The 12844-nt window shown below is 37.2% G+C and overlaps 1 protein-coding gene across 1 annotated transcript in view; it reads right to left on the bottom strand.

Moving 5' to 3' along the window:
• Positions 1-7994, bottom strand: part of LOC150109763 (putative sodium-coupled neutral amino acid transporter 11) — a 459145-nt gene extending 451151 nt beyond the window's left edge. Inside the window, exon 1 of the mRNA XM_090396214.1 lies at positions 7668-7994. Coding sequence (XP_090252340.1) covers positions 7668-7994 — 327 coding nt within the window. The remainder of the gene's footprint in view (positions 1-7667) is intronic.
• Between the last annotated feature and the right edge of the window lie 4850 nt (positions 7995-12844).

Genomic DNA, 12844 nt, shown 5'->3' with positions numbered 1-12844 from the left:
GGGCCATGTGGCAACGATTACAAATACAACTCAAAAGATAATTACAATGTTGAAACGAATGTTCACATATAAAGATAAGGACGAGGCCTTGATAAGACCTCACTTGGACTATTGTGCGCAGGTCTGGTCTCCTGGTTTCCGTTGTGATTCTGATATATTGGAGAGAGTATTAAAAATGATATCAGGTTTGTGGAAATCTGATTATGAAGACAGATTGGAAATTTGTAGACTGCAGACACTAGTAAACAAGAAAAAGAGGGGTGATGTGTTTGAGACTTACAAACTTCTGAAAGATTCATACAGGATTTCAGTTGATGGAATTTTTCAATTTATAGAGGGAAAGGACAATAGGGCATCCTTGGAAGCTGAGAATGAATGTTGTTAAGAAGGGAGTGAGGGCTAGATTTTTCTCTTGGGGGGGGGGGTGCGTGATTGGAATGGATTGCCATTGGATGATGTGAGTGCAAGCAGTGTGAATGAATTTAAGAATAAATGTGATAGCTGGTGCATGTGGTATGTGGCCTCCCTCGATGAATCCCTGACTCCCTGGAGGTCTTTCTTAATAATAATAATAATAATAATAATAATAATAATAATAATAATAATAATAATAATAATAATAATAATAATAATAATAATCACTAAGTGATGTTGGAAGAGAATTACGATAAATGACATGATCAATGAAGCCAGGGGATCCTTATTAAGGACAACACAGCTCTCTAATTTGTATATTGACTAGATAGAGAATGGTTTAAGGTGTGTGTGTGGGGGGGGAGGATACCCAGGTGTTTGGCCATGAAAAAATGGATGTCAGTAAATGTAAAGTCATTCACTTCGGCGTGATTAGATATCGAATATCGTATTATATTGGTAAGATTATGCTTGAAGAAACTGATGAGGCTAGGGATCTTCGAAAGATCCCTAGCTTCATCAGTTTGGATAAGAACGATGTCCACCTACAAAGTCTTGAAGAATATTCTGAGGACTTCTGTGACAATAATTATGACGAAACTTGTAAATTATATCGTGCAATACTACATTGGTTTCTATAAATTAAGGATCAAAGAGAAAAATTTTTGAGGTAATTCTTTTTTTTTTTTTTTTGCAATTCGATGGAAAGCAGTATGATATGAGATGTAAAAGATACACCTACAAAATTTTAAATAAATAGTGTTGCAGTAAAAAATGGCACATAAAGTCTTACAGTGGTCAAAAACAAGAGGTCAAAACGAGATTAATAAGGTTTGTGGTTACCTAACAGTAATACAGCTCTCATAACGAGGTTTCTTATATTTTGCTTATAATGATGTCAGGAGCTCAGTTTGTAGTAACAAACATTTCTCTGTAAACCCCTTCTCCCAAACCTTGATGGCCTGAGGCTCTGAAGGTTTTTTTTTTGGGAGGGGGGTGATAGCAAAAACCATATACCAAAAACATCTCGGACATGCTCAATGGGGTTAAATTCAGGAGACCCGGCTGAAAATTAATTCACATAACAATAATTCCAAATTTCTGGACGTACTGCTGCCCAAACATCGCATTGTCACTAAAGTCTGCCATTACCTCCTCACTTTCTCCTTTTCCCCCCTCAAAAGTATTATCTCGTGCTATCACTTCAAAAGTGTCTCTAGTCTATATGAACTATAAAGGGTGTTCTTAATTTTCGATTGATTTCTAACAAACGCATGACTTAAATGAACTCCCTGTGCTTTCCAGGGAGTAACTCAACATTTGATTCTCTTTCTTTGCTTGAATGCAATTTATCTCTCAATAAATCAGGTAACGATTTTTTTTAAATTTAGATATTTAGAATCTTCTTCCATCCTCACTTTTCTAAAAACTTTAAGAAATATATCATACAATCCCAAAAAGAACGATATCATATAATTTACTGATGAATGAACTCAAACTTCAACGAAGCTATATAGATCAGACTTGGGATCTTGGAATTTTATTAGATGGGAAGTTGAAGTTCAGGGTCCATGAGGCAACGATTACAAATACAACCCAAAAGATAATTGCAATGTTAAAACGAACGTTCACATGTAAAGATAAGGATGTTATTTTGCCGTTTTACAAGGCCTTGATAAGACTTCACTTGGACTATTGTGCGCAGGTCTGGTCTCCTGGTATCCGTTGTGATTCTGATATATTGGAGAGAGTACAAAGGAGAGTGTGCTTTGCCATCTATGTCCAAATCCCCATCTATGATCAAATTTTCGCATAGTTTTTTTTTCCAATATCCAAAATGTGATTACTTAATAGCAAAACTATATCAGAACTATAAAATGCTTAATAATAATGTGACAAAAGATAATTGATACAGGGTTTAATAGGTCGTGATAATATATGATAGATAGTTAAAACCATTAGTTTCGCTCAGAAATGACAGTGGCTTCTTATGAGTTAGGAAGATCAAAAAATATAGAGTAAGAAGTAAACATGAACCATTACATAACTAAAAAAAAAAAAAAACCCGAACAGTTAAAGAGGGGATGGATTAAGAATATGATACTGTGTGAGGAGGGGTGGAACGCGACTGTGTTCGGGGTCGGTCATGCCTTAGTGATTTACTAACTTTTTATAATAGACTAACAGCTGAGCAGGATAAAGGATGACACTAGTTGTGAGGGATATGACACTAGTTGTGTAAATGGGGGGTGGATGGCTACTGAACAGATATCCAGAAGTGGTATAGGGAGGAACTTAACAGAATCCAGAATTAACACACACACACACACACACACACACACACACACACACACACACACACACACACACACACACACACAGGCTATTGTAATTTGTAAGGTTTCTGTATTCAAAAGGTAATTTGTTTGTCATGTCTGGGATGTGTAGAAATCCTTTCCGAATGTGATTATTGTATTTATATGTGATATATTTAGTAGTCTGGGGTCTTGGTATATGGCATGTATTTCTCACTGTCCTGTAGTGGACATTGAAATAATGTTTTAGCAAAGCTGCATAGTGACCTAAATGTTTTGCTGTCAGTATTTTGTTTTCTGACATTGCCATGATTATAAGGCCGTTATTGTCTCTTTGTTCCCAAAAGATCAGTTTTATCATTTTATACTGTAACGACATTAATCTATTTAGTTTGTAGGGTACACAGAAAGTATATGTTGTGCTACCATATCTTAGTATATTTTGGCATAGTGCTTTGTACTGTATATTAGTGTTTTTAGGCGTGTGGGAACAATGTATTTTAACCTGTAGAGTTTGCCAATTGTTCGGAGTTTTTTGTGTAGATGGTTTATATGGCTATTCCAGTTCATATCTGCATCGAAGTAAACTCCAAGGTATCGTATTGTTTCAACCTGAGTCATTGTAGTGGTTTTGCTGTTCTGTGTGTTTTTTTATATTGTAGAGTGGATGTTGGATGGTTATATATTTGTTACCAACTGGTCAAGTAAGTGTATTTCTGAATATCATTAATTTTGTCTTTTCTGAGTTTAAGTGTATGGAGGTTTTGGTGAGCCAGTCTATGAGCATATGTGTTTGGACTATGCTTGCGTTATCATGGATGGATATTATTACTGTATCGTCTGCGTAGTGGAAGATCTTACCTTTGAGAGGTAGCTGATTAATATCGTACGTGTAAATGTTGAATAAAGTTGGGGAGAGTACAGCTCTCTGCTTCGGTTTGACCCGATACATGCGATATGCTTTCTATTTTGAAGGTAGTTTGTAAACCACCTGTGCAGAGGCCCATCTATTCCAACACACACCTCAGCTTTTCTAACAAGGTTTGATGTGTGAGTGTATCGAATGCTTTAGTTAGATCAATAAAGACTACCATGGCAATTTTGTTTTTGTCTAAGGCGGTATTAATTACATCTGTAAAGTCTTCCAAGAGAGATGTTGTTCCCTTATTTTTCTGAAAACCATATTGTGTTTTGGGGATAATATGAAAGGTCTCTGTGTATGCTGTGAGTTTCTTCAGTACGATCCGTTCCATAATTTCATTGATATTGGTAATGTTGCTATGGGTCTGTAATTGCTGATTAATTTCTTTTACCATGTTTATATATGGGTGTGATTATGGCGGTCTTTAACATACTTGGTATCTGTCCCGTTTTAAATATTTTATTTATTAAGTTTAGTAGGATAGGACTTAAACTAGTTGCATGTTGCTTTATATCTTTAGGTCTTATACCATCAGTTCCTGGGCCTTTGTTTGGTTTGATTTGATGTATTGCAGAGAGAAGTTCTGCTTCTTTTATGGTTGGGAACCATAATGTCTGTTTTGATCGTGGTCCAAGTGGAGGGGCTCGTTTTGTGATTGGGGGAATATTTCTGTGAAGTTCTTGGATGGAGTCTGCAAAGTATTGGTTAAAGTCATTTGCTAGTTGTTGGATAGGTTTTGCGTCTTTCATGAAGCTGTGTTTTATGGTTTCTGAGGCAGTGGTGTTGGGAACAGAATCTAGCATTTCATTAATCAGATGCCAGGTTTGTTTCATGTTGTTTTGTGCGGAGGTTAGTTTGTCTCTGTAGTAGCTTCTTTTTGCATTTCTGATTTGTGTTGTAAGGCGATTCCTTGTTATCTTATATTCAGTTTTTAAGGTTGTGTTATTTGGATATCGCTTTAATTCTTTCCATAAAGCGTCCTTTCTGTGTATTTCTAGGATTAAGTTTTGTGTTATCCAAGGATTTTGTGTTGTTTTTGATCGAATGTGGAATTTCTTTGTAGCTTTCTTATATATTTCCTCCAGTGTGAGTTTAATGTTGTTGTATAAGATATCTTCTGAATCTGATGCCAGGTGTTCCCAGTCTGTTTTTCTTTTTTCATCGACAAGGAGATCGGAGTTCATAACGGCCGTGAACAGCAAGTCGAAAGGCACCACGCCTGCATCACGTGTACGAGACAGGCAGGACCTGACCAATGCAGCGCGAGAAAAAAAGGTAGCTGTTGCAAAAATAATGGAAGAGAAACGTCACAGTGGAGACAAAGCATGGCCAATCAATTACAAAGAAGGGATACTAGTGCGAAAAATCAAAGTCTGTAAATAACCAAAAGTAGAAACCTAATTCGAAACACTACATAGGGAGCATGTGGGACCGTATGGTAAAAAGGAACTTTCACAGAACTTTCTACACCCGCTATCCAAAAAGAAACCGAACTTTTCAAAAATAGAAGACACTAGTGGCGCCATCTGTTGTATCTTTTTGTTGTAGAAAGCGGCAACCTTCATTAAGGTTGTATCAACTGTTTATGACATTTGTTTCACTAGAAGCCGATATATAATGCCAAGAGTAACAGCGTGTTTCGACGAACGGTCGAAAAATGAGTTTCAAACAGATAGCTGCAATTGACTTTTGTGTTAAACTTCGCAAACGTTTTACCGAAACGCATCAAATGCTTCAAAAAGCATACGGTGATGAATGCTTATCCCCTACTCAAGTTTACGAGTGGTTTAAGCGATTTCAAAGTGATCGGACGCTTGAGGACGACGAAAAGCTGGCCGTCCAAAAATTAGACTGAGCGAAGTTAACTTCCAACAAGTGCGTGATTTAATCAAATAAAACCGGAAATCGTCCTTGAGATTGATTGAAGATGAATCGAGGATTCCAAAATCAACTGTGTACAACATTTTGACCAAGAGTTTGGGCCTTTGTAAATTGAATTCGCGATTTGTTCCCCACAGGTTGACCGACGACCATAAAATATATCGAATTGAACAATGCAAGGACTTCATTAAAACCGCTCGTAAGGACTCAAACTTCCTTGAAACGATCGTTACTGGTGATGAAACGTGGTGTTTTGAGTATGAGCCCGAAACAAAGCGCCAGAGTGCTGAGTGGAGACCACCAGAAGAGGAGCATCCGAAAAAAAGTCGCTTGGAGAAGTCAAAAGTAGTAAAGACAATACTGATTTGTTTCTTGATTCCAAGGGAATTATCAACAAAGAATTCGTTCCACCTGACCACCCGGTCAATGGTGAGTTTTATCTCGAAGTTTTAAAGCGATTGATAGCGAGAATTCGTCGCGTACGGCATGAATATCGTGACGACCGACCGTTCGTTAAAACACATTGTCACTCTTGGCACTATAACTCGGCTTCCAATGAAACAAATGCCATAAACAGTTGAAACAACACTAATAACTGTTGCCGCTTTGGCCAACAAAAAGATACGACAGGTGGCGCCACTAGTTTCTTCTAATTTCGAAAAGTTCAGTTTCATTTTGGATAGAGGGTGTAGATACATTAACAAACTCATAACCGATATCAGATCTAACCTTAGTGATGTTCACTTCCACCTTCGTTTTTCAAAACCTCACATACTCTTCTTGACAGAAACTGAAATCTCAACCATCTCAAACTCTGCTCATCTCTGTTTTCCCAACTACACATTCTTTAACTCCTTTTGCCTCAGAGGTGGGGTCTGCGCATATGTTCCCTCCGATATTCCATGCCAGAGGGTATTCAAATTGAATCTCGAAATTTTGCCCTCCTTTGGCTAAAATCATTCTACCAAATTCATATGCTGTCTCTACCGCTCTCCTAACGTCGCGACGACTCTGACCTCTTCAATCACTTTTCCTTAAATGTTGATTTTCCTCAATACAGCTCTCCAAACATACATCATCATTTATGTAGACCACAATGTCCATAACAGTTTACTTCAAATTCTCTTATTGCCTCCCAGCTAACTTTCTTCCAAAATAGTTCAAGAGAAGAGCGGGGGTAGCACAACTGGAGCCGATCAACTTTTGCTTTTCTGTTTATAGAAAAGCCTAAAATAGCCGCAAGCAAACCATCATCTTACTCCGAACGATTTCTATCTTGCTTTGTATTCACATTTTGTAACCTTAAATACATTCGTTTCTATTCCAACTTTTCACTAACATCGTTACACACATAAATTGCAGTCTCCAATTAACCAGCGCTTTGGTTTTTTGGTGCCTTTTTATTTTTCCCTATTCTATTAGCCTACGTTATGCAGACTTGAAATTAGTCATAACATCATAAGCGACAGGTATTTTACAATGTTTTACCGTTGGATTAGTCTCACTTTATTTCTCTTTTGCTGAAATTAATATGGAAAATCATTAACTCTCTATACCAGGGGTGACCACAACGTAGCTCGTGAGCCGCATGCGGCTGGCGTCTACGCGACACGCAGCTCTCCACGCCCTACCAGCAAAAAAAAAAAAAAAAAAAGAGAAGAGATGACAAAAAAGAGGAACAAAATTAAAAAAAAAAGAGAGAGAGAGAGAGAGAGAGAGAGACAGGGTTAATAAAAATTACTGCAATAAAAAAGTTTTTAATTCTAAACACATTAAATGACGTTTAGTTTGAACAATTAGAATACTTTTAAAGTCGAAGCAACAGTTATTGTCGTAACACACTGCTCAGTTAGCAATACATTTTTAACTGAGAGCCACCTTACTATGCAAAACCATGGTACGTCATTAGGAATCGCGTCACAATTCAACTCATCGAGAAAGCTTTTGTCGGTGTGTTTTAGCACTTGAACGAATAAAATTGACAATTCTTAGAACTACTTCCATTACGTGTTCAAATTTAAAACACTCGGCAACTAGATGTTCTCTGTAAATAATGCAATGTACAGGTAGGAAAGCAGGATATGATTCATCATTGTGAAAACGAGCTCCTATGAGCCCTTTATTTTACCTCTCACAGCTGGAGAACCGTCGGTTGATATGGTCGCGATTTTTTCACGCGATACCGAAGCTTTTCTAAGTGCAACATCAAGAGCTTCTTTGATGTCAGAACCGCATGTTGTATCTTTCAACGCTATCAAGTCCAATAGCCCTTCCTTGACGTCCTGGGAGTGAGACACAAAGCCGACAAATGTAGCTAGTTGTGGTTTGTCCTGAATATCTGTAGATTCATCCAAAGTCAGACTAAATGCAGCACAGGTTTTCAAGTTATGGTGTAAGTTATTTACAATATCAGCACTGATAACGGAAATTCTCCTTTCAATGGGATGCCTGGAGACTGACATCTGTTTAATCAGCTTAAGTGGTTTTTTTTATTATCAGGTCTAAAACCGAAATTATTTCTGCAATATTCTTCTTGACAAATTTTCCTTCGGTGTACGGCTGTTTATCCTGTGCAATATTAAACCACAATATAAAATGATGGCACAACATGACAGAATTTCATGCAGCCTGGGATGGCGCCCAGTTAAACAAGATCCCCGTTGTTTTCGCAGGGAACGAGGGCAAACAGCGAAGAGTCAGCTACTGGAACAAATCCTGAAACACATCCCAAATGAATATCACAGTTCAAGATCGTTACTATCAACATAAGAAACCTGAATGGCAAAGAAATTGAGCTAGCTGAGGAATGGATAAGTATCAGATCGATATAATAGGTGTGACTGAAACAAAAAAGACAAAAACTGGTGCGATCTTTCTGAGCAATAAATACAAAATATTATATTCAGGTAATGACAGTAAGGGAAAAGAAAGTGTAGCTTTAATATTGAACACAAAATACGAGGTTAATCTTCTTGAATAGCAAGCAGTGTCAATTAGAGTGATGTGGCCAAATATCAGAATGGGTAACTTGACAATGAGACTCATTGTCAAGTTACCCATTCTACTAAGTGCTTTGGGACTATAGTCCCAAAGCACTTAGTAGAACCTTAGAAGGTCTACTAAGGAAGAAATTAAGGAATTTTTGTTGAGGCTTTGGAGAAAGCAACTGACACAATGAAAAAGGAAAAGTTCTTCCTTTTTGAGGATCTAAATAGCAGAGTAGGAAAAGATTGTCAGACATACAAAAATATTTCGGGAAAACTTGGAGAAAAAAGCAAAGCTAATAATAATAATAATGGCAAATAACTATCGGATTTCTGCTCAGGACATGGACTGCTTATTACTAACACCATTTTCAATCATACAAATGTGCGTGCATAAATTCACGTGGAGTGAAGAGGCAAGGAATAAGAAATGTCTCATTGACTATGCTATTGTTCATAGTGATGTTTTCTCACTGGTGTAGGACAACAGAGTGTACAGAGAGTTTGAAATTGGAAGTGAGCACCATTTAGTCTTGAGAAGGATAAACTTGAATTTCATATTGAAAAGAAGAACATGTAAGAAAGTTTTAAACGAATAAAAGTTGAGTAGCTCTCAGATCTGAACTGTAGACTAAAATACACAAATATTATTCAAGAAAAAATGAAAGAGTTTGAGAAAAGGAACCAAACCTTGGAGATTCAGTGACAAGACCTGAAGAAAACATTGATTGATTCAGCCAGAGAGACACGTGGTAAAGTTGTCTACAAGGATAGGAAAATAAGAACTCCATGGTGGACACAGGAAGGTAAACAGGCAGTGAATGAGAAGAAGAAGAAGAAAGTATATCAAACGTTCCTGGCAAATAAGTCAGGTTGAGCTCTTAGAGAATACAGTGAAAAATGTATGAAAGCTAAACCATCTGTACAACTAGCTAAACAAAGGTCATGGGAAAAATTTGGTAAGGACATAGAAAATAAATATCAAGAAGGTGGCAAGATATTTTTGAGGCTGTTGAAAAAGCTCAGAAATAGAGGAAAGAGTGCTGTAAAAGGAATTAGAGATGTTAAAGGTGACATGAAAACTGGTGAAAAAGATATCCTGGAAGTATGAAGTAATTATTTCAAAAAATTGCTAAACGAAACAATCAGTGGCAGCACAGTAGTAAAAAACAATCAACAGGCATGCAATGAGGAATACATACCTGAAGTAGAAAAAACCATACCATTAAAAAAGTGTGGAAAGGCAGCTGGAGTAGATGATATTTCGAACAGAAATGCTGAAGTGCGGATGTTAAAAGTCTTGCAGTAGCTGCACTGCATAGTTTAGAATTCCTAGATGGAGAGAAGAATTTCAGATGATTGGAATAGAGCTCTGATAGTACTCATATACAAAAAGGGTAAATAGAACTGAATGCGAGAATTACAAAGTTACTTCCCTATTGAGTGTTTCTGGTAAATTTTATCCAAGTATACTTGAGAAACGGTTGAGAAGAATTGCGCAAGGGAAGCTTGGTGAAGAACAAGCTGGATTCGGGTCAAACAGAGGCTGTCAGGGTCAGATTTTCACTTTAGGACAAATAGTTGAGAAATCATTGGAATGTAACAAAGATGTGTGTTCAAGTATTGTAGATATGAAAAAAGCATATGACAAGGTGGCAAGAGGAAAGCTATTCAAAACGCTACAGTTGCATGGTCAATTGGGCATTATATTAAGAAATACTTACTCTTTGTTTCAGTTGTAAGTCAGCAGTTAGAATTGAAGGAAATAATGGTTTAATGTTAAATCTGGTGTTAGATAAGGATGTACATTATCTTCTCTGTCATTCATTATCTATATGGATCACATTATGCAGGAAAGTGCTATTAAACCTGATATCAAAATTGGATATGTTAATCTCAGCTCTTTGCTTTATGCGGATGATATGATACTTCTAAATAAATACGCTAGAAGTCTGCAAGATTCCCTGACTAAATTGAATAACTGTTGTAATAGTTATGGTATGAAGGTCTGCATTAAAAAGACCAAGATAATGAAAATAGGCAGAAACATTGAAAATATCAACTGCATTGTGAATGGAGATCCTATAGAGCAAGTAAAATTTTTCCATTACTTAGGCACGATATTTAGTGAAGAAGGTAAATTAAATATGGAAATATACAACAGAATCAACAAAGCTGGTATGGTAGATAATCAACTGACTAAATGTATATGGAATAAGAGAGAAATCCTTCAAAACACTAAATTAGCTATATACAAGTCAGTGTACAAAAACCAATTTTAACTTATGGATCTGACATTTGGGTTAGAAGTAAAACACTTGATCAAAGACTAGAGACCGCAAATATGAGAGTCCTGAAGTAAATTAGGGGTGTGAATAGATGGCATCAATGGCAATATCATATTAAAAATGAAGGTATTAGGAAAGAACTTGACAATGGTATTATCCAGGGATGTATTAGCAGTGCTAATCTCAGCTGGTATGGTCACTTAAACAGAATGGGAGAGGAAAGACAAGCAAAATATGTGTTCTCTGCCAGGTTAGCAGGAAAAAGACCCAGAGGAAGACCAAGATGTAGGTGGATTAATACGATAAAAAGTACTTTAGAAGATAGAAATGTAAGATCTGATAATGTTGGAGTCTTGACAGGCTGATTTGGAGGAAAATAGTAGATTTGAAGTTAGTAATGATGCAAGTTTTTCATGTAGTACTATCATAATATCCTGTACACCCCTTGAGGGTATATGTTAGGAATTTGATGATGATGAGTATGTATATTTTTCGACCAAAAAACGAATGTCAATGAAGATAACTGCCACTAGGTTTAATAGGTCATCATAACATAGATAGCTCACCCGACTATTTTCGCTATGTATGCTAATTGCTTCTCCTAGGTTAGGAAGTACCAACAAATACAGTAGAAATACTAACCTAACCTAACATGAACCAAAATATAACTAAAACCGAACATATAGGAAATGTTATCCAATTTAAAAAGCCTCACAAATATGTAAAGCATAGAAGGGGGCGCGAGTCAGTCTTATTCGGTAGCTATACATAATTGGCGGAAGAAAAGTTAGTCTGACGTATGTGGAAAGATCTAATTAGTGACTTCCAAATATCTCAAAATATCATTCCCTGGTTTCTGTTCAGTTTCTGTTCAGTGAGTTCTGAGTGGATAACTTCGTAACACTCTTTGATGTTGCAAGCACTGAAATTGCCTTTAATGCAAGGCATGGAGCTCTTGTCTCATTCAGCAATGTGGCGAGCGTGTTAGAAGTGGAAAGTTAGAACCTCTCCAATATTCTCTTTTTTGTCTAATTTCCAAACTTTTAGATATATGTCCAATATTTTCCCCATGATACCCGTGTTTTTTGTGTGTGTGTGTGTGTGTGTGTGTGTGTGTGTGTGTGTGTGTGTGTGTGTGTGTGTGTGTGTGTGTGTGTGTGTGTGTGTGTGTGTGTGTGTGTGTGTGTGTGTGTGTGTGTGTGTGTGTGTGTGTGTGTGTGTGTGTGTGTTTAAATAGTTCCTATATTATCAGTCATCAAATCAGTGTTAACGCCTATTTATTCCCATGTAGGGAGTGGGGCAGTCAGTGTTGATTCAGCTAACAAGTGCCGCCATCTCGTGGTCGCTAATCCTAACACAATATTTTCAATATCTGAAAATATTGTGGGTTTTACTGGACAAATAAACCTGTTTCCGGGAGGAAAAACTAGCTTGCCCGTGCGAGATCGACTGACTCGGGAAGAAGTCGAAAAAAGGCTTAGAAAATGTTCCTCTATCTTCGACTAGATTTGAGTTCATATCTTCCTTCGTGCAGTCAAACGCCGTAGGGTCCAAACATCACTTCCACTGAACTGCACAGGTTCTCCTATATTGTGAAGAAGGGGACGGTCCATGTTGCACTGGTTGTCAACAGAGGCTGCACTATAGTTCGCCCACCGTTTGTAGGTCCCTGCTTCGCGTCTTTCCAAGAATAGTCGATTCGTGCTGAAGGGGAGAAAGAAAAGAAGGATGTCCGAATTGGTCGCCAACACGCGAAATCACGTGCTTTATAGGTAAAATTTTCCAACTGTTATACACTCAAACCAAACAAAGGCCCAGGAATAGATGGTATCAGACCCAAAGATAAAAAGCAACATGCAACTAGTTTAAGTCCAATCCTACTAAAAATAATAAATAAAATATTTAATACAGGACAGTTACCAAGTACGCTAAAGACCGCCATAATTACACCCATATACAAACAAGGAAAAAGAAATTTAATCAGCAATTACAGACCCATAGCAACATTACCAATTATCAATCAAATTATGGAGCGGATCA

This window comes from Typopeltis vanoorti, chromosome 1 (genome assembly GCF_054136105.1).
Source record: "Typopeltis vanoorti isolate ZY-2024b chromosome 1, IOZ_Tvanoo_1.0, whole genome shotgun sequence".
NCBI classification, from domain to species: domain Eukaryota; kingdom Metazoa; phylum Arthropoda; class Arachnida; order Uropygi; family Thelyphonidae; genus Typopeltis; species Typopeltis vanoorti.
This window is presented reverse-complemented; position numbering and strand designations above follow the sequence as displayed.